Raw genomic sequence first — 23,092 nt, forward strand, 5'->3', positions numbered from 1 at the left:
TATTGAATACAGTTAAACGCAAAGCCTCATGAGAAGATTTCATGACGGCAAGAACTCAAAACGGAATTCTCATCTAGGAGAAATATGGTAGACCTACACACACATGTAAGTACTAAATCTAACTAGAAATAGTAAACAATCATCATTGTTTAATACAGCATTCATTAAAGAATAATTTTTTAAGGGGCTTTTTAAAAATGTAATTATATTACTGAATGCTCTTTTAGAAAAATGCTTAATGTGACTGTTGAGTTCTACGGAATTACTATAATAATTCTGTACAAATTACAATTATAAACACAATTCTGTACCAAATGAAAATTACAGTGAGTTGAGTTTTATATCTATTAGTTAGAAAATATACTCTTCCATATTTTTGTTTGTTTTGTTTTGTTCTCAAGATAGGGTCTTGCTCTGTCGCCCATGATGGAGGAGAGTGACACATTGACGGCTCACTGCAGCCTCAACTTCCTGGGCTCAAGCGATGCTCCCACCTCAAACTCGTGAGTAGCTGGGATTACAGGCATGCACCACCCACATGCCTAATTTTCCATTTTTTGTACAGACAAGGTCTTGCTATGTTGCCTAGGCTGGTCTTGAACTCATGGGATCAAGTGATCCTCCCCCCTCAACCTCCCAAAATGTTGAGATTATAGGCATAAGCCATCACACCCAGCCTAGTCTTTCATTTTGAGGCTCAGATTTTGACAACAATTCTAAAAAATAACATGGTCAGTAAGTCTGTAACGAACAGTTTAACCACGGGCTGTTCATCTCCTCCAGTTATAGCAGCAGGCTGGCTGGCTCTGCAGAGATCATCTATATATTCAATTTTACATTTGAATTATATATGAATTTTTAATTGTATCTCTACTTTTTTGAGTTCTACATGTACTCTGCTCTCTATTACACATTTCATTTTTCTATACAATTGAACAGTAAAATGATTTTTTCATTGTATACCTAGTTTATGTAAAACTTTTTTCCCCACTGCTTTTATGAAGCAAAAAAGAACATTCATAGGAACATTTATCTCCTGCAGTATTTCTCTGGTCCTGTGTTCATACTGACATCTGGTGGCACTAGAAAAGAAACTCCATTGCTATGACAGATTTTTTTTTTCCAGTGTTGTCCATTTATTCTGGTATCCTCAAGTTTATGTTTTTCCAGCACTTTATGCATACCCAAGACAGCAGAACAATTAAAGTACCATCCCAACTCCAGTTGATGATATATGTTAATTGCATCCCTTCACTCTGGCAATGTGAACGGCAAAGATGTAGAATCTTCCACTATTGCAAGAATGTTACTAGCAAAGTAGGACTATCCACTTATTTATTTCATAACTAAAGTTCATGATCAGAATGGTTATAAAATGAGGCTTTCCCATCAAGTACAGAAACATAATTTCTTTTTTTTTTTTTTTTTTGAGAAGGAGTCTTACTTTTTCGCCCAGGCTGGAGTGCGGTGGCGCAATCTCGGCTCACTGCAAGCTCCGCCTCCCGGGTTCACGCCATTCTCCTGCCTCAGCCTCCCAGTAGCTGGGACTACAGGCGCCCGCTACCACGCTCGGCTAATTTTTTGTATTTTTAGTAGAGACGGGGTTTCACCGTGTTAGCCAGGATGGTCTCCATCTCCTGACCTCGTGATCCACCCACCTCGGCCTCCCAAAGTGCTGGGATTACAGGCGTGAGCCACCGCGCCCGGCCCAGAAACATAATTTCGAACCACTCTCTAAGGAATCAGATAGATTCCTACAATGTCTTGGCCATGAATCTTTAGTCTGAAATGTAGTATTTTATTGATATATAGAATTTTTTAAAAATTATAATAAAAAGTTACATTTCTGTTTTATAAATTTCTTCACGTCTGCCCAGTGGCTAACAATCTTAAAGATGCATACTGATGGGAAAAACCATGACCTTCTGGGCAAAACTCATTATGTTAGGGATATAACAAAAACGTTGTGGCGAATATCCCAATCCAATTATCCATGTTATCACTGACATTTCTCATGGTTTCTAACAGACAGGGAGAAGTCTAATGGCCAATTCGACATCAGAAACCACATCCAGAAAAATATATCTTTCGATCAAATGAAAGTATTAAAAGACAAAAAGCTAAAATTCCACTATCCTATTATATATTGATTATTTTTCCGTAAGTCTCCTCAGCAACAGAGTCAAGAAACATTTGATTTAGATAACACATCCCTAAACTTACACCTTCTTCTAGGGCTATAACATTGCAATTCTACTACTTTCAGAAATTATTCAACTTTTTGAAGCATTCATACAGCAGTATTCTCCTTACTAGATCCACCCTGTAAGAATGACCCATACTAAGTCTTAAAGAAACAAAATATTCTGGGAGTTCCCTATCAAAAAACTATTTGTATGGATAGTTTGTCCATACACTTTGTCCATACACTTTGTAATCCCAAAGACTCTATTTATGTAGGAACAACATTTCCATTTTAGCCATACTAAATCAATGATAATCATATATCATTAGTTGGCTAATGGCATTAGTAATCACAAAGAATGAAGAGACAATTGTGTTAACCATGTAACAATCCAGGTTGATAGCCACAAAGGCATGGCATGCTGTACAGCAGGGCTACTCAACATTGTAACAAACTGGCTGTCAATGTGCAAACTGTTATATTAGTCCTCAACAAGGTAAGACATTTTGAACAGAATGTAAACAACTATGTCTCAAAGAATACTTTAACTGACATTTTCCTTGAGACAGGACTTCCTTCATGAAGAAACCAATATGTTGATTTATACAATGGCTCAAGCTTCTTATATAAATTGACTGACATTTTGAGCGACACTGCTCTATGGTACACCTAACTAGAACACAGATTGTATTGTATGGACTGGGGTTGGGGGAGATTTTGTCTAGTCTATTCATTTCTACCATATACTAGAATATCAAATTATTACAAAAATACTGAAATCAAGAATTTTTGTTTTACTTTAAAAATGAATACAGACTTCCAATTTTAATATTGTAGCACAATATAGGCATTTCCCTTTACTTTTCTTAGAAATCATCCAAGAACAATTAATCCAAAATCAGCAAGAAAAGTAAAATAAAAACACACTCTCCATTTTCAGTAAAACTATAATTCTAGTTTTAGATTTTTGAACTCCAGATCAAAATTTGTAAAAGGGGCTCCAAAAGAACGAAGATCAATCCTGGGTACTTGTGTGAGAAAGAGGACAGATGTGTCAGCTGCACATCTTAGAAAAAGCTAGCAAAGAACACTTCTCAAAGGTCAGAGGCTCCCTCTGAGGAACAAAACTAAGTACCAGGAAAAAAAATGCACAGGCTAGCAGCAGGAACTTCTCTGGGGCAGTTGAAATGGGAAAATCAGAGGGATTGGATCCAAACAAAGAATCACAAAAAGGGGTCTATATCTGCTACCACAAATGGGAAACTGCATTGCGAAAATCCCACAGCTGCCAAACCCCACTGGCTAGTGAAAGATACTAGCTAAATGAATTCATGTCCAAAAATCCTGAGTCTAAAGGAATTTAGACACATTAATATGGAATGTGCCTCTACCTCCTCCCTATTATACACCTCCTGAAAGCAGCTAATTGAGCAAAAACTCACATATTCCCAAGACGATTTATCACGAAGGTACCAGCACAAATCCATACAAAGATACAAGAATAAAGGAAGACAAGTTACAGAAAAACAATTAATAGACCAACAACAAAACAAAGCAAAAACCTCTCATCAGAAAAATATTACCACAAACCAAATGAAAATTGTAGCTAAATCTACAGCTGTAAATGTTTAAAAAGAAGTTAAGGAAGCAATTGTCTCTGTGAAAAGAGCACAACACTGAAATACAAGTGCTCAGTAAAAAATGGCTGACAGGAAAAGATATAATTTAATGAATTCAGAAAATACCTGGGAAAAACAAAAACAATCATAAAAAATCCAACTGAAATTGAAATAGGAAGAAACACCAGAGAGAATAGACATTTCTGAATAGGAACATAGAGGCTTTAAAAAAAAAAAAACCAGGAAAAGTAAAACAAAAACACAGAGAAAGAAAAATAGAGAAAAAACAATAGACATTGAAAACAGATAAGATACCAACATGTAAATACACTGGCCCAAGAACACCACCATAATAACAGAACAAATACTTAAAGATGTAATTCCAGAAAGATTAACTAAAATTTAAAATATCCAAGTCTACATACTGAAAAGGCACACACTGTGTGAGAGAAAGCTGATAAGGAACAGACATGGAAAAGTATTGTCACAAAAAGAGAATAAAATTAGGCTAGCTTCAGACTTCAACTCTAGAACAGAATGGATCGGCCGGGCGCGGTGGCTCAAGCCATAATCCAGCACTTGGGAGGCAGAGGCAGGCGGATCCACGGAATCAGGAAGATCGAGACCATCACAAGCTAACACAGTGAAACCCGTCTCTACTAAAAAATACAAAAACTGCTTGAGGCCCGAGTGGGCGCCTGTGAGTCCCAGCTGCACCGGGAGGCTGAGGCAGAAGAATGGCCACCCAGCCGGGGCTGAGGCTTGCAGTGAGCTGAGATCAGGCCACTGCACTCCAGCCTGGGGCGACAGAAGCGAGACTCACGTCTCAAAAAAAAAAAAAAAAAAAAAAAAACAGAATGTATCATCATTTTTAAAGTTCTCAAGGAAAGAAATGTAATTCAAGGATTTTGTACCTGATCAAACTGTTGTTCAAGTTTGAATCATTATTGAATTGAATCATTATTCAAAGATTAAGAGTAGTTCAATTTTTACCTTTTTTTTTTGGTAGAGATGGGATAGTCTCGTTTTGTTGTCCAGGCTGGTCTCGAACTCCTGGCCTCAAGTGAGCCTCTCACCTCAGCCTCCCAAAGTGCTGGGAATACACGCATGAGCAACAGTGCCCAGCCAAATTATTCAATTCTGAACATGTAAAACCTCAGGGAATAGTATTGCCATAGGTCCTGTTAGAGGACTGTGTTAAAGAAATAATTTAGCTAACCAAACAAGGCTGGAAAAAACATGACAAAATAACTGGTGATAAACTTCTAAGCTATTTAACTGTAGAACTAAGAATAAAATTAAATCATGGATTTAGGATGCCAAAACAAAATGCAAAATGTTGTTCCCACTAACAATGCAAATATAACTGACAAAAGTTGGAAAAGTCGGGGGAGAAAGAGAGTTATGTAAGAACAATATAAGGATACTGATTTCCTCATCTTTAAAAGCTGGAGGTTTAAATCTATTAATCAAATGTGACTAATAAAGTAACACATTATATAAATATATTTAATTATATGAAGGTAAAACCAGAAAGATAATAAATATCCTAGTTTCATAATTGCTTACATTAAGGAATTAAAAGTCAGGTGCAGTGGCTCACTCCTGTAATCCCAGTTCTTTGGAAGGCCAAGGCAGGCGAATCACTTCAGGTCAGGATTTTGAGACCAGCCTGGCCAACACAGTGAAACCTCATCTCCACTAAATACACAAAAATTAGTCTGCCATGGTGGCAGGCACCTGTAAGCTCAGCTACTCAGGAGGCTGAGACACAAGAATCACTTGAATCCTGAAGGTGGAAGTTGCAATGGGTGGAGATCGCACCACTGCACTCCAGCCTGGGTGACAGAGTGAGACTCTCTCTGTCTCAAAAAAAACAGTAATTAAAAGACATTGTGGCCGGGCGCGGTGGCTCACGCCTGTAATCCCAGCACTTTGGGAGGCCGAGGCAGGCGGATCACGAGGTCAGGAGATCAAGACCATCCTGGCTAACACGGTGAAACCCCATCTCTACTAAAAATACAAAAAAAAAATTAGCCGGGTGTGGTGGCAGGCATCTGTAGTCCCAGCTACTCAGGAGGCTGAGGCAGGAGAATGGCCTGAACCCAGGAGGCAGAGCTTGCAGTGAGCCGAGATCGTGACACTGCACTCCAGCCTGGGCGACACAGCGAGACTCCGTCTCAAAAAAAAAAAAAAAAAGACATTGTGTTAAAACATAGAAAGAAATATAAAATATAAAGTTGTATCAAGAACCATAAAACTAAGAAGACAAACAAAAGTAAAACCAGAACATGAAATTAACACTTTTTAAATGTAACTTTTAGTAAACTCCATACTTTTAACCTAAGAAAACTCAAACTCGTATTTTAAAAAACATGTCCTCAAGTAAAAATGCTTACATGACAATCCCTGAGGAAGATGATTAATCTTTTAGTTGAAAAATCTAAAAACAAAACTCCAAAGCAAAGTTTACTTAACATAATATAAAGAGATATGAATGTGAAACCTCAAAATTCTTAGCACATCAAAAAATAGCCTTATGAATGATCACTTATCCATGAAGACACTAATGAAAAGTGAATCACATGGTGGTTTGTTCAATTTTGGAATATGTCAGCAGAGTCAGAGTTTAAGGATATGCTATGTGAGCTGAAGTATGACACATTTTACAGTGAAATATTGAAATAGGCAGTCTCACCCAACACTATAAAACATTCGGTTCTTATTAAATATTACAGCTATGTTTAATATTGAAGGTTACACAGAATAAGCAAACTCAGAAGAACAAAAACTGAAAAACAATCCATCAAAAGCCAAAAGCGCACACCATGCAGTTCCCATGGAGTGTTCTGTGAAATCACACTGGTTTAGATTTCAGCCTCCAATTTACCAATGTTTTCTACATATAACAAAATAAAAAGGAAATCTATTTCCTAAATACTAGCTGGATTTTTCATTTAGAATTTATTATAGCTATCAATAAGAATATTTTATTTCCAAAGCAGTTTTACCTACCCTTAGAATATTTATTATGTGATATGGAGCAAGGGGAAGGGAAAGAGAGCAGGGCAAGGACGAGGCAAGGGTAGAGAAAAGAAATAAGGCAGTAAGACTGCTTGTTAAAAAACTCTAACCTGTGTGCTAGCAAAAAGATGTTCTGGAAGGACAATATTCATGTAGAAAGATGAGATGTTCCCTGCATTTCCCCTTTCTCATGAGGTTTTCTCATTTTGATTCCTACTGCCATCAAGTTGAAGAGTTCCCTTTTAAAGCTCATCTTTATTAAAATGTTGGTGAGTTCTGTGAAGGGAAGATATTCCCATTACGAACAGTGGAGTAGTTGATTTTCTAGAGTCCCTCCATTTAGCTTTACATTCAATCATAATCAGATCCAACACACTTCTCATGTCAACAACTTTTCCGGTCACCTGGGAGATTTCCATAGTTCTACATTCACTTTCTACCCTTCGATCCCCTGGGTTTATATTCTATAGCCTCCAGCAATAGGCTGGTGGTAACTGGGCCATCAGGACAGGTCCTACAACATGTAATAGAGTATGCCTTCCCTTGAGGGAGAGAAACAAAATACCTCAAACAATATATTCCAATGTTCAGTTTTGGAAGATAATTCTACAGATGGGAAAGGAACCTTTCTTTCTCACTTTAAGTCCAACTGGTCCAGCTACTCTTCCTCATCTAGAAATTATCTGTAGTTTGATATAAACCTTGAAGTATTTTGGATTTTAATTTAAAAACTTTTCCATTATAGACTGAAGCATGAATCACTATACGGTTATTTAAAAGACAGACAGATTGTCCAAGTGCAGTGGCTCAGGCCTGTAATCCTAGCACTTTGGGAAGCTAAGGGAGGAGGATCGCTTGAAGACCAGCCTGGGAAACACAGCAAGACCCCAACTCTACAAAAATTAAACATTAAAAAGAAATTAGCTGGGTGTGGTGGCATGTGCTTGTGGTCCCAGCTACTCAGGAGGCTGAGGCAGGAGGATAGCTTGAGCCTAATAGTTTGAGGCTGTAGTGAGCTATGACTCTGCCACTGCACTCCAGCCTGGGCAAAAGAGCAAGACCCCACGTTGAAAAATAAAAAAATGTAAAGGTGACCAAGGCAGAGTGCTAAAATTTGTCCTATGATTCATGAGGCAGAGAAGACACTGAAGCCCGTATTATCTCACAGAAGAGTCATATGTCTATTCCTTTTTTTTCCACACACAACACAGATGTAGACATGTCCATTCTTCCACACTATATTTATTTATTTATTTATTTTTTGAGACAGAGTTTCACTCTTGTTGCCCAAGCTGGAGTGCAATGGTGCGATCTTGGCTCACTGCAACATCTGCCTCAGCCTCCCGAGTAGCTGAGATTACAGGTATGTGCCACCACACCCAGCTAATTTTTTGTATTTTTAGTAGAAACAGAATTTCACCATGTTAGCCAGCCTGGTCTTGAACTCTTGACCTGAGGTGATCCACCCACCTCAGCCTCACAAAGTGCTGAGATTACAGGCGTAAGCCACCACACCTGGCCCTTTCACATTACGTTTTCACAAACACTAATGCTCTACTTTCCTTTTTTAAAATACTATATTGGCCGGGCACAGTATTTTGTATTAGTCAATACAAAATATTTATTTATTAGTCAATACAAATTTACCATTTACAAAATGGTAAATTCACTGCCAAAGAAACAAAATAAATCCTACTACTAAAAACAAGCAATTTAAAGTTATTTACTGGTTTGAATTATTTCCCATCTCTTGCTTCATTAACATAAAAAGTTCCAGTTAACTATATGTTAAAATATAAACCCCTAAACACTCTGCATCTCTAATTTTCTCCAAATACTAATAAAAGTAGATACAATACTGAATTTCATAAATGGGACTCTAATAATAATAATTTGAAACTGTAAACTATGTGGCCAGAATAGCATTTCTCAAATAGTCCCATGGAATATCAATGTTCCTTGAGGTATTCCTAAATGCTCCATAAAGAAAAAGAATACAGCAGGGCCAGTGGCTCACGCCTGTAATCCCAGCACTTCAGAAGGCTGAGGCAGGCAGATCGCCTGAGATCAGGAGTTCGAGATTAGCCTTGCCAACATGGTGAAACCCCATCTCTACTAAAAATACAAAAATTAGCCGGGCGTGGTGGCAGGGGCCTGTAATCCCAGCTACTTGGGAGGCTGAGGCAGGAGAATCACTTGAACCCGGGAGGCAGAGGTTGCGTGAGCCGAGATTACACCATTGCACTCCAGCCTGGATAACAAGAGCGAAAGAATAGTACGGTCAAATACATTTCAAAGCTCTGCGTTAAACAAATGTTTAATGAGAGGTCTTCTCAGAAACCTTCATTCTTTTATTTAACAAATAATTTACTGAACGCCTACCATATACCAGGCACTAAACTGAGTTTGGGAGTTAAAACAGTGAACAACATGAATAAAATCTCTGCCTTCATGGAACATTCTTTCTAGTAAAGGGGGAAGTAAATAAACAATAATTAACCGGAGTCAGTGATGAAGACACTAAAAGAGAATGCATAAAGAGATTAGTGGATACTTCAGACTGGGCGGGCACAATAAGTTACATGTGTAATGTCTTCATGTTTTTCTACGCTGGAGGATATAGCACATAGTGTTTCGCAAATGTATGTGATTAGGAAACCTTTTGTCAATAAACATGTTTTTAATAGTTCACTGAATCAGTTTTCTAGCCAAAACACAGACAACAGCAAGATCAAGATTCCAGGATAGCTCTTCTCTTCCTAAATCCAGTCTTTCTAAAGTTTCCTCACCTGTAAAAGTGGGAATAATATTACATGTCTCAGAATCATACTGAAGATCCAATTATCTACTTCATGTAAAACACCCACACAAGGCTTAGTATATACTCTGCTCAATAAATGTTATTGTTACTGTTAATACAGCACTCTGCACGTGAAGTCTTCTGTCATTCAAGGGTGACTAATTATTCTCCCTTTTAAAATCTCAAACTTGTAAAATCACTTTTTTTACTCCTCTACATAGAAGATTTCTTGAGGAAAGCAACTAGAATACAGACTGCATATAGCTGAGCCTCAATAAATGCTTCCTCTGTAGTTGTACAGAATATCCTTAACTTTCCATAAGTCTGAAATTATTTCAAAACAAAATGTCTAAATACAAAAGTAACAAGGAAAAAAGGACAGATGGAAAATAATCATATGAATAGATGCTCAACATCATCAGCAATTAGGAAAATGCAAATAAAAACCACAGTGAGATACTAGATATCGGGATAACCTGCTCCCGATGTTTAACGTGGGTTCTTTTCTATTTCTCAAGTGTCTCGGCTGGGCTGAGAAATAAAGGGAAAGAGCACAAGAGAGAGAAATTTAAAGCTGAGTGTCGGGGGGAGACATCACATGTCGGCAGGATCCGTGATGTTCCCCGAGCCATAAAATCAGCAAGTTTTCATTAGCGATTTTCAAATGGGGAGGGAGTGCACAAACAGGGTGTGGGTCACAGAGATCACATACTTCACAAGATAATACAATATCACAAAGCAAATGGAGGCAGGGTGAGATCACAGGACCACCAGATGAGGAGAAATTAAAATTGCTAATGAAATTTCCGGCACGCATTGTCATTGATAACATCTTATCAGGAAACAGTGTTTGAGAGCAGGTAACCTGTCTGATCACAATTTATTAGGTGGGAATTTTCCCATTCTAGTAAGCCTGGGAGCACTATAGGAGACCAGGGCTTATTTCATCCTATCGGCTTCGACCATAAAAGACGGGACGCCTTAAAAGGAACCATCTACAAGCCTACCTTAAGGGCGCATTCTCTTTCTCAGGGATGTTCCTTGCTGAGAAAAAGAATTCAGCAATATTTCTCCTATTTGCTTATGAAAGAGGAGGAATATAGCTCTGTTCCGTCCGGCTCGCTGGCGGCCAGTTCAAAGTTACCTCTCTCGTTCCCTGAACATCACGGTTATCCTGTTCTTTTGTTAAGATGCCCAAATTTCACATTGTTCAAATACACATGCTCTACAAACAACTTGTGCAGCTGATACAATCACAGGGTCCTGAGGCGACATTCATCCTCCTCAGTTTACAAAGAAGATGACGGGATTAAGAGATTAAAATAAAGACAGGCATAGGAAATCACGAGGATATTCACTGGGGAAGTGATAAGTGTCCATGAAATCTTCACAATTTATGTTCGGAGATTACAGTAAAGACAGGTGTAAGAAATTATAAAAGTATTAATTTAGGGAACAAATAAATGTCCATGAAATCTTCATAATTTATGTTCTTCTGCCGTGGTTTCAGCCGGTCCCTCCATTCGGGGTCCCTGACTTCCCACAACAACTACTAAACCCCCATTAAAATTACTAAAATATAAGGGAGAAAAAGAAAAAGCTGCCAATAGCAAATGTTGACAAGGATATAGGGCAACTAAAAGTCTCAAACATTACTGAAGGAAATGCAAACCGGTAGAAAAAAACTTCTAACTTGTTTTCCAAAGTTAAACACATATTTACTATATGTCATACCAATCCTAAGTATTAACCCAAGAGAAATAAAAACTTATATTGATACAAAACCTGTCTGCAAATGTTTTTAGATTTAGTCATAACCACTGAACACTGAAAACTCAAATATCCAACTGATAAATGGATAGACTGTATTACATCTATTTAATAGAATAGGATTCAGCAACAAAAAGGAATGGATATTGATACATGCAACAATATGGATGAATCTCAAAAGTATCACGCTAGTTAAAGGAAGCCAGTCTCAAAGGCTATATGGTGTGTGTGTGTGTGTGTGTGTGTGTGTGTGTGTGTATATATATATACATGTTATATGTCTATGACATTCAGCAAAATGCAAACTACAGGGATAGGAACAGATCAGTCGCTGTCAGGGGTGGAGCCAGGGGGAGGGAGGAAAATATTAATTAAAAATTGGCAGCATGATGGAATTTTGAGGAGTGATGGAATGGTTCTATATTTTGATTGCTGTCATTACAGAATTTTATGAATACATCAAAACTCACAGAACTGTTATACCAAAAAAAATGAATTTTACTAAAGTACATAAATTTAAATAATATTTTTAAGTCCACAAGGGAAAAAAGTACTTTCATAGACAACTCATTTTATTCTCAGCCCAATAACAAAGACCAGATAGGTACTATTACTCTCATTCCATATGTGAGGACACTGAAGCATGCAGTAAATAAATAAATATACAAATTACATGTGGCAGGACCAAAACTACAGTCCAGATGCACTGATTCTATTCCAAACACTTCATTGACTCAATTTTCTCATAAACTTTATGGGACACAATGTCCCTGAAGACAAATAGAATCGAATAGAAGAAAGGAGGAAAAGAAGAAAAAAGACAGTTATTGGAAGAAAGCCATTTAGAATTTGGCTGTCATCCTTAAGGAATTAAAAAACAGTCTTTAATGGAAGAGGTGTGAACAGTGATCCATACAGGCAACACATTAACTGGCATTAAAGTATTAGCTGGTGATTTCTTCCATAAAAGCTTCTTAATTTTTTAATGCTAAGAAAAGGCAAAAGCAAACATAAAACATTCACAGGTAACCTTGCAACTATTGCTACAATTTCAGTGATGCCTAGTCTTCAGAACAACACTGAGAACAATGATGGTGCCTACAATTCAAAACAGATTTTGCACCTTTAAATAAACAAAGTCCCAGAAGCTACCACCCAAGAATAGAAAACAAGAGCAAAACCTTTAAAAATATCTTTTCAGTTTCAAAATCAAAGAAGTAGTGGTATAATAGTTGCCAAAAGAACATACTATAATTACAACAGCTGAAGGAAAAATTGAGCTTAGTTTAACAAAAAAATGATGAAAAACTGCAACGGTACCACAAATAGCATACTTACCTAAAAACAATGGTGTCGTTTCTTCTAAAGTAGTTGCATTAGGATCTGCCCCAGCTTCTAAAAGAATCTGTACGATTTTCCAATGTCCTTGACTTGCAGCGAGATGTAAAGCACAGAAACCTTCAAAGGTCTTCATCTTAATGTAGTTTTCAGATGAATCTATGGAAGAATCAAAGCCCATCAACTAGAAGATATTACTTCTATTTCCTGGTTTTAAAAAGCAAAGATTCCAAGAGGAATTTAATGAACTATTAAAATGTCAGTAATTTATAAATAACAGGTTTCACCATTTAAAACTCTAGAAAAATCAAGAAAAAGTTCTACAGAGATCCCAATGTGGACAGCTCTTTGGTATTCTTAATACACAAATCCTGCCCACTCACTCTTATTTTCTCTTCTCTAATTTTTGGTGAGTAAGGGAAAAGGAGTGGCAGAAATTGAAAGGTAACACAAAAGCAATAATCTGGGGAGGATGCAGCACTAAAGATTTGCTTAAACAGAATTTATCGAAAAATTAATCAATTTTATTTTTTTATTTTTAAATTTCCATAAGGGAAATGGTCTGATCTCTAGCATTACTTCCTTGTACTCAACTAATACCATGAGGCAGTTTTAAATACTCCTTTTCTAACTTAAGACTATGGTCTAATAGTTAATGAAAACTGCAGTTCTAAAAGAATAAAATGCACTCCAACACAACCAAACAGTGATATAGAATAAGGAATTTATGAGTTAAAGTTTCTGAAATATACTTGTTATGAAAAAGCCAAGGTTCTGGTAACACTCCAACTGCCCATTATAGAAGGATGGGCTCTAAAGTGAATGGTGAAGACATTTCTGATAGTTGGAATAAACTAAACAGAAAATAAAAAAAAAACTTTTAAAAACATTTTCTTGAAGTATCAGAATTGAAATGAATGCTCCTAACTACTCATCTATTTCAAGTAATTCTTGTAATTGTAACTCACTGATGAAACAAGTAAATTAAGCCATAATATCACAGTAACAGCTTCTAAGTACATATATTTAAAGAAAATAGTCTCAAACTTTACAGACGCACAACTAAATGGCAAGATAAGGTAGTCATTATTAAAAGGGCATATCACAGAAATAGGGTTTCAGACATTAGTCAGAAGTTGACTCTTATTCAAAGTAGTCTATTGAGATTAGTCAGAGATTAGTCAGACATGACCCTTATTTCATGTATTAACCTGACAGTTTTGTGAATACAAATAACATGAAAACCAAGGAACACAAAGATATAGATAGATAATTGACATTGGTAGATTGGCTCCTAACTGGGAAATTTCAATATTATAAAGACGCTGATTCTTCCCAAAATAATTAATAAATTTAATACAATTCTAATAAAAATGCCAGTAGAGCTGTTTGCTTGTTTTATACTTGATAAAGTAACTCAAGTTGATAAGGCTAAGGTAGTGACGCAGGATTTTTTGCTCCTTAGTTCAGCTAAAATCCAGGTTCTTATGTCACCACCAGGAAAAATCAGGCATGTGGACACACTGAAAGGTGAGGAGAGTGGAATTTATTAAAAGAAAGCTCTCAGCTAACAAAGGGGGTCCTGCCAACAGGTTCCCATTCCACAGATTGAATACCAGACCACCACACATGAGCTGAAGAGTCCAGGCTCCTCCCCTCACGTAAGATGAGAATTCCCGGTGGCTTCACCCCATTCTTCCAGTGCACAGGCAGCCCCTTATTCTGAGCCACTCCACATTGATTTATTTCCCTTCTGTGCATGTATTAAGGGACGGAATTTCTCATCCCCATGGGCATGTTTAGGCAAGCTCCCGGTGCACAATGACCTAGGCAGCATTTGGCTGTCTCCTCTATCAGTAGGGCAGGTAAGAGTAACAAAGAATTTAGAAAAATGAACAAGACAAGCATTGAAGCATACCTAGACTTACTATATACTAAACCATGTCTTAAAGTTAGAAAAAGTAAAGTAATGTGCTCCTGGTACAAATGCAGAAAGGAAGGTACCCATCAGGGAAAGGAATCAACAGATGCAATAGGAGACTAAGAAAGATGATCTCTAAAAGGTAGGAGACGTAGACCAGTGTTATATGACAGAGGCCAAGGAACTTTCTCTTATAAAGAAGAGATGTTCTCCTCTACTTACAAAGGAAAAAAAGAGATAAAGTTTAATCCTGGCCATTTAAATAATATGCCTTAGAGCAGAAAGAGTGAACTTTAATGTATGCAACATTTAAAAAAAAAAAAATCAACCAAGAGGTAAAAGGAAGGGGGATCCTAGAATAGAATGCAGACTGTGACAAAAGAATCTAATTGGAATACAAATATATGTCATAACCACACTGAGAGATAGAGAAAAAAGATGCTGGTCTATATAAGTTTGATAAATGATGCTATGACTGAAAACTGTAAGACTAAAGACAAAAAGAACTGCACATAAACACTATAGTCTAGTTGGTAAAGTTGTTTCTAGAAGTAGAGATTAACAATTCTGAAACCATTCTACATGAATACGAAGAACAAACAAATAAATAAACAGATGGCAGATCTGCGAGCCAGGTTTCTTACTGTTGGAGAGGAACGTTACAGTTAAGGAAAGAGGGAAGGCTAGAATGAACCATGTGGTTCTGGATTAGAGTCCAGACATCAGTATGAATTCATGTTTAGCTTAAAATCAATGGCAGTTCAGTAGCAACAAGCACACTCAGTCCTCAGATCTTGCTCCCCACCCCCCCCTTTTTTTTTGAGATGGAGTTTCACTCTTGTTGCCCAGGATGGAGTGCGGTGGTGTGATCTTGGCTCACTGCAACCTCCACCTCCCGGATTCAAGCGATTCTGCTGCCTCAGCCCCCCGAGTAGCTGGAATTACAGGCGTGACACCGCAGCCGGGTAATTTTTTGTATTTTTTCGTAGAGACATGTTTTTGCCATGTTGGCCAGGCTGGTCTCAAACTCCTGGCCTCAGGTGATCCGCCCAACTCGGCCTCCCAAAGTGCTGGGATTACAGACGTGAGCCACCGTGCCTGACCTCAGATCTTGGTTTTCGATACCATTCTCCCATAAAAGAAACCAGAGCTCTTATGAAAACGGCTGATCCCAGGGCTGAGGTGGGAAACATACAAAGAGTCTGGAGCATACCACAGGTCCAAAAAGTAAAAAGTGCTCAAAAAACAAACAATGGGGGCATGCAAAAGAGACACAGGAGCCACTCTGAAAGGGCATCCTATGACCAAAACAATATGAGCAACAAAATAAATTACTTTGTATTGGATTGTAACCTAAAGTACAGGTATGAAATAAGTAACAATGAGTCCATGCAGATATAAATGACTAAATATATAAATTAATGGGAGAGAAGAGATAAATCTCCGATATAGAAGACTTCCAAATAATTTACGTAAAGACTCCTCCATCAAGGAAGTAGAGTTTAATTCCCACTTCTTGAATGCAAGCCACCTTTAGTGACTTGCATACACACTCATCTTAGGAAAAGGAAATAAAATCTCCTGTGTGATTATGAAATAAAGAAAATAAAAGGCACTTCTCACACAGGTGAGAAATACTGAAGTCAATTTACTACTAATTTGAGATCCTGAAATATTTTACCTATAGAAAAAAAAGTATTAAGCTAACTTTTAAATCACTGGACCAGGAAGGTCACATTTGAAGTTGGATTTAGGCTGTAATTTTGACTCTGCCAGAAATAATATGGATTACACTTTGGGCCAATTACTTAAATCTCTCTGAGGCTCAAGTTCCGTAACAGTGAAACAAAGATAAATTAGCTGGACCAACTCTCAATGGGGTTCAATACAATTAGGTATATAGTCTAAATTTTTGTAAAATACAAACGCAGATAGATACGCAATTTAAGTACTGTCAAAGTTGTTACAAATTTAGTAAAGTCTCCAAAGTACCATTTTAAGAAAGTTTTCAGCACCCACTATAAATTAGTTTTGAAAGTTCCAAAGATAAACTGCTTTCCTTAAACTGATACATGAGCTTTAGCAAAGGGATCTTATCTACCTTGTACTGGACCATCAATCACCACCTTCTCACTCTCTTCCTTTCTCTACAGGGGGGTTTCCTGAAAAAGAAATGGCTCATCCTACTCACTGTTTTTAATGCTTTAATCTCTCTTTACCCTAAAAGGAAGGCAAAGTGATTTCTCCTTCTCATCTACTTACTGAAACTTTAAATGGTATGGGTATTAAACACATTCTTAATGGACAAACACAATGAGCACTTCAGGTCTTTCACAACTTGTGAGTTCTTTCCTGGGACTACTTGGAGAAGTAGAGCCACCACAGCTGAACCAACGCCAGCTACTGACGCCTGTGTAGCAATGACAAGAGTTGGCCCAAACACTGCCAATGAAACCACACCCTATGTTTGCTGACACAAAGTGTCTTTTTACTTACGAATAATAAACTTGCCTATTACTTCTTACAAAAGTGGTAGTGATGGGTGGTAGACCGTTATTTTTGTTTTCTGCAGACTCTAACAGGGAAAGTAAAAACACAAGGTTTTCAGTAGAGGAGATAGGTTAAGTATTAAGATCAGAATCTTTCTTAACAGCTGAGCCAGAATTTGATGACAAATTTACTACGTGCCAATCACAAGTGTAATAAATGTCAAGATTATATTGCCACGCCATTTACACAATTTATATCATCTTACTATATTTTACTTAGGAATTATAACGTTAGATATAAAATGATTTCCACAATACAAGGAATTTTATTATGTGCAAACTTCTCAGAAAACCCTCAGGAGAGACTTCATAATGCACACAAAATGCATGAAAGAAGTCAGTGAAGAGGAAGAGGTTGCAAGGCATTACAAAGAAAGTAGACACCATAAGAAAAGTGAAGAGAAAATACCCGAAACACATATGACACCGAAGGATTAATATCCAGAATACATAAAGAGCTCTTTACAGATAAGGTAAGGCCTAATGCAGTGGCTCATGCCTGTAATCCCAGCACTCTGGGAGGCCAAGGAAGGAGTATCACTTGAGGCCAGGAGTTCGAGACCAACCTGGACAACATAGCAAGACCTCCCATCTGTATGAAATATAAAAAATTAAAAATTAGCCTGATGTGATGGCATGTGTCTGTGGTCCCATTTATCCCAGAGACTGAGATGGGAAGATCACTTGAGCCCAAGAGTTGGAGGCTGCAGTGAGCCATGATCACACCACTGCACTCCAGCTTGGACAACAGAGTAAGACCTCATCTCTTTAAAAAAAATTTTTTTAATTAAAAAAATAAATAAGGTAAGTCTAGAACTTCCAAAGGGAAATCTTGCCTGTCTAATGACATCATTCTAATAGCAGAATCCAGCAATCTCTGAAGAGACCTATCATTCAGATTTACGTTTACTTGAGTTACTATATTCCCTTTCTTTGCTTAAGCTAGTTTGAACTAGGTTTCTTTCGCTCACTACTGAAAGAATCCTGATTAACATAGCATACAATTTAGCAGGATCTATCAATATTTTAACTTGGCATGGTGATGGTTAATTTTACATGTTAACCTGACTAGGTTAAGGGATGCCTAGATGGCTGCTAAAACATTTCTGGGTATATCCGTGAAGATGTTTCAGGAAGGCATTACCATCTGAATCAGTAGACTGAATAAACAAGACCCGCCCTCACCAATGTGGGCAGGCATCATCTAATCCTTGAAGGACCTAAAAAAAAAAAAAAAAAAAAGGCAGGCAACCCCCTTTGGGTCCCCTCCCGTTGTATGGGAGCTCTGTTTTCACTCTATTAATTAATCTTGCAACTGCACACTCTCTGGTCCGTGTTTGTTCCGGTTTGAACTGAGCTTTTGCTCGCCGTCCACCACCGCTGATTGCTGTTGTCACAGACCCGCCATTGACTTCCACCCCTCCAATCCGGCAGGGCGTCCACTGCACTTCTGATCCAGCGAGGCGGCGCCCACTGCCACTCCCAATTGAGCTAGAGGCTCGCCATTGTTCCTGCACTGGCTAAGTGCCTGGGGTTCGTCCTAATCGAGCTGAACAGAGCTGTAACACTCACCACGTGGCCCAAGATTCCATTCCTTGGAATCCATAAGGCCAAGAACCCCAGGTCAGAGAACAAGAGGCTTGCCGCCATCTTGGAAGCAGCCCACCACCATCTTGGGAACTCTAGGAACAAGTCCCCCCCGGTAACATTTTGGCGACCACAAAGGGACCTCGAAAGCAGTGAGTAATATTGGACCACTTTCACTTGCTATTCTGTCCTATCCTTCCTTAGAATTGGAAGAAAATACCGGGCACCTGTCAGCTGGTTAAAAATGATTAGCGTGGCTGCCAGACTTAAGACTCAGGTGTGAGGCTATCTGGGAAAAGGCTTTCTAACAACCCCCAACCTTTCTGGGTTGGGAACGTTGGTCTGCCTGGAACCAGCTTCCACTTTCAATTTTCCTGGGGAAGCTGAGGGCCGACTAGAGGCAGAAAGCTGTTGTCCCGAACTCCCACAGCCAGAAGTTTCTACTCAACAGTTGCCCATGCATGCTCTCCTACCTTTCCTTCTGACCCATACCTCCTGGGTCCTGACCATGACTTTCTTGAAAGTATAGCCCAAAATTCTCCTTATCTCTGATTCTCCTTCCTCCGATCCTCCTTGCCTCCTAGGTACTAATGGTTCATACTTTCATTTCCTTTCCCAAGTATTAGAGCAAGTTGTATCTCCAAAGGGATATAAGGAAGCTCTATGCTGTGTCCTTAGGCATCTAGGCTATGAACCCAGGGAGTCCTGTCCCTGGTGTCCCTCCCAGTTTAGATATACAGCTCTTGACATGGGCAGTTATATGGGACCCATTCCCTACCACTGTTGCCAGGGCCCCAAGTTTATAAATGGCAGGAGGATTACTCTCCCATTGTGTAAGATGCTCTCCTCCCCCAATTTCTACCCAGCTTACCCCTCTGCAATACAATCTCCAACCCTTGGCTCCTTGGCCAGGGCCTTAGAACTAATGGCCCAGTACTTTAACAACTGGAACTGGGTCTACAACAACATAATAGATCAGGATGAAAGTGAACTGAGTAAGTCCAAGGAGAGAAGAGATAGAGAAAGAAAAGAGAGAAAAGAGGGAGAGAGAGAAAAAGAGACATAGAAGTAGTAAAGAAAAAATTGTGCCCTATTCCTTTAAAAGTCAGGGTAAATTTAAAACCTATAATTGATAATTGAAGGTCTTCCCTGTGACCCTATAACACTCCAATACTACCTTGTTGTCAGTATAAACAAGGGCGTAGCCTGAAAACACTGAGACCACTGGCAACCTGTAGCCTTCCTATCAAAAATCCTTAACCCAGTAACCCACGGAAAAAGGCACATAGGATAAATAGGAGCCATCTCTCATATTACACATCCGAAAGGACTTAATCCGGGGCAACAAAAAGTTTAAGATCAATAATTAGGGCATATTCCTGCAAGCGAAAAGAAGGACAAAGGCCCTAGTGGGCAAAAACTGTATCTCAATCCTGACTCAAAAGGTTACCTACACCCTCTCTGAAAATAATTTGCGTAAGAACTGTTGTTTACGGGAATGCATCTTGATGGGGCAGCTGTGTTGTTATGAAATACTCAGGAACCCAGCCCAGCTCTAGAACTCACCCGATCACAGAGGCAATGTTGGGCACGCTGGTAAAGGACCGCTAGAATCCAGCAGCCTGGACCCCTTTCTTTGCGGTCAAGAAAGGCGGGAAAACAGGTGCAGGACTGCTACATCGGTGAGTGTAACTAATCCGACAAGCAGAGGTCCACGGGTGGTTACGCACCCTGGAAAGGAATAAGCATTAGGACCACAGAGGATGCTCTAGGACTAATGCTCATTGGAAAATGACTAGGGGCGCTGGCATCTCTATGTTTTTTTTCAGATGGGAGGTATTCCCTGCAAGGCAAAAATGCCCCTAAGATGTATTCTGGAGAATTCAGCCCAGTCAGAGTGTATGTACCTTTTTCTCTGTCAGACTTGAAGAAAATTAAAAGAGACCTAGGTAAATTCTCAGATAACCCTGATGGCTATATTGATGTTTTACAAGGGTTAGGGCAATCCTTTGATCTGACATGGAAAGATATAATGTTACTGCTAGATCAGACACTAACCCCAAAAGAGAGAAGTGCCACCATAACTGCAGCCCGAGAGTTTGGCTATCTCTGGTGTCTTAGTCAGGTCAACAACAGGATGACAACAGAGGAAAGAGAAAAATTCCCCACAGGTCAGCAGGCAGTTCCCAGTGTAGACCCTCACTGGGACGCAGAATCAGAATATGGAGATTGGTGCCGCAGACGTTTGCTAACTTGCATGCTAGAAGGCTAAGGAAAAGTAGGAAGAAGCCTATGAATTGTTCAATGATGTCCACTATAACACAGGGAAAGGAAGAAAGTCCTACTGCCTTTCTGAAGAGACTAAGGGAGGCACTGAGAAACATACCTCCCTGTCGCCTGACTCTATTGAAGGCCAACTAATCTTAAAGGATAAGTTTAATTACTCAGTCAACTGCAGACATTGGAAGAAAACTTCAAAAGTCTGCCTTAGGCCCAGAGCAAAACTTCGAAACCCTATTGAACTTGGCAACCTCAGTTTTTTATAACACAGATTAGGAGGAGTAGTCAGAACGGGATAAACGGGATAAGAAAAAGGCTACTGTTTTAGTCATGGTCCTCAGGCAAGTGGACTTTGGAGTCTCTGGTACAGGGAAAGTCTGGGCAAATTGAATGCCTAATGGGGATTGCTTCCAGTGCGGTATACAAGGACACTTTAAAAGACTGTCCCAATAGGAATAAGCCGCTCCCTTTTGTCAAGGGAATCGCTGGAAGGCCCACTGCCCCAGGGGATGAAGGTCCTCTGAGTCAGAAGCCACTAACCAGATGATCCAGCAGCAGGACTGAGGGTGCCCAGGGCAAGCACCAGCCCATGCCATCACCCTCACATAGCCCCAGGTACGCTTGACCATTGAGGGCCAGGAGGTTAACTGTCCTGGACACTGGTGCGGCCTTCTCAGTCTTACTCTCCTGGCCCGGACAACTGTCCTCCAGATCTGTCACTATTCGAGGGGTCCTAGGACAGTCAGTCACTAGATACTTCTGCCAGCCACTAAGTTGTGACTGGCTAACTTTACTCTTTTCACATGCCTTTCTAATTATGCCTGAAAGCCCCACTTCTTTGTCAGGGAGAGACATCCTAGCAAAAACAGGTGCCATTATACACTAGAATTAGGAGGAGGAAAAAGGGTAAATATATATACAGACTCAAAGTATGCTTACCTAGTCCTCCACGCCCACGCAACAATACGGAGAGAAAGGGAACTCCTAACTTCCAAGAGAACACCTATCAAACATCAGGAAGCCATCAGGAGATTATTTTTGGCTGTACAAAAAAACGTAAAGAGGCGGCAGTCTTACACTGCTGGGGTCATCAGAAAGAAAAAAAAAGAGAAATAGAAGGGAACCGCGAAGCAGATATTGAAGCCAAAAGAGCCACAAGGCGGGACCCTCCATTAGAAATGCTTACAGGAGGACCCCTTGTATTGGGTAAACCCTTCAAGGAAACCAAGCCCCCATATTCAACAGAAGAAATAGAATCGGGAACCAAAAGAGGACACCGCTTCCTCCCCTCAGGATGGCTAGCCACTGAAGAAGGAAAAATACCTTTGCCTGCAGCTAACCAATGGAAATTACTTACAACCTTTCACCAGACCTTTCACTTAGGCATTGATAGCACCCATCAGATGGCCAAACCATTATTTACTGGACCAGGCCTTTTCAAAACTATCAAGCAGATAGTCAGGGCCTGTGAAGTGTGCCAAAGAAATAATCCCCTGCACTTCAGGTCTACATTTCAATCCCTGTATCGTTAACCTCCTTGTTACGTTTGTCTCTTCCAGAATCAAAGCTGTAAAACTACAAATTGTTCTTCAAATGGAACCCCAGATGCAGTCCATGACTAAGATCTACTGTAGACCCCTGGACCGGCCTGCTAGCCCATGCTCCAATGTTGATGACATTGAAGGCACCCCTCCCGAGGAAATCTCAAATGCACAACCCCTACTATGCCCCAATTCAGCAGGAAGCAGTTAAGAGCAGTCGTCGGCCAACATCCCCAACACCACTTGGTTTTTCCTGTTGAGAGGGGGAACTGAGAGACAAGACTAGCTAGATTTCCTAGGCCAACTAAGAATTCCTAAGCCTAGTTGGGAAGGTGACCACATCCACCTTTAAACATGGGGCTTGTAACTCAGCTCACACCCAACCAATCAGGTAGTAAAGAGGCTCACTAAAATACAATTAGGCTAAAGCAGGAGGTAAAGAAATAGTCAAATCACATATCGCTTGAGAGCACAGGGG

At 39.3% G+C, this 23,092-nt stretch overlaps 1 protein-coding gene and 1 long non-coding RNA gene across 12 annotated transcripts in view; one reads left to right on the forward strand and one right to left on the reverse strand.

Moving 5' to 3' along the window:
- LOC108581637 lies at positions 1 to 22,988 on the forward strand. 2 transcript variants are annotated; one of them, XR_001894119.3, is made up of 4 exons: positions 1 to 105; positions 402 to 503; positions 18,641 to 18,945; positions 22,633 to 22,988. It is a non-coding gene; the product is annotated as an uncharacterized LOC108581637 (long non-coding RNA). The 2 variants fall into 2 exon arrangements; XR_004178250.1 differs by lacking the exon at positions 402 to 503.
- Positions 1 to 23,092, reverse strand: part of LOC101015186 (ankyrin repeat and SOCS box protein 3) — a 196,253-nt gene that overhangs the window by 70,780 nt on the left and 102,381 nt on the right. For all 10 annotated transcript variants that reach the window (XM_031655147.1, XM_017947524.3, XM_017947525.3 and 7 more), the window contains one exon: positions 12,737 to 12,895. In XM_031655147.1, coding sequence (XP_031511007.1) covers positions 12,737 to 12,895 — 159 coding nt within the window. The remainder of the gene's footprint in view (positions 1 to 12,736; positions 12,896 to 23,092) is intronic.

The sequence above is a fragment of the Papio anubis genome, chromosome 14 (genome assembly GCF_008728515.1).
Source record: "Papio anubis isolate 15944 chromosome 14, Panubis1.0, whole genome shotgun sequence".
NCBI classification, from domain to species: Eukaryota; Metazoa; Chordata; class Mammalia; order Primates; family Cercopithecidae; genus Papio; species Papio anubis.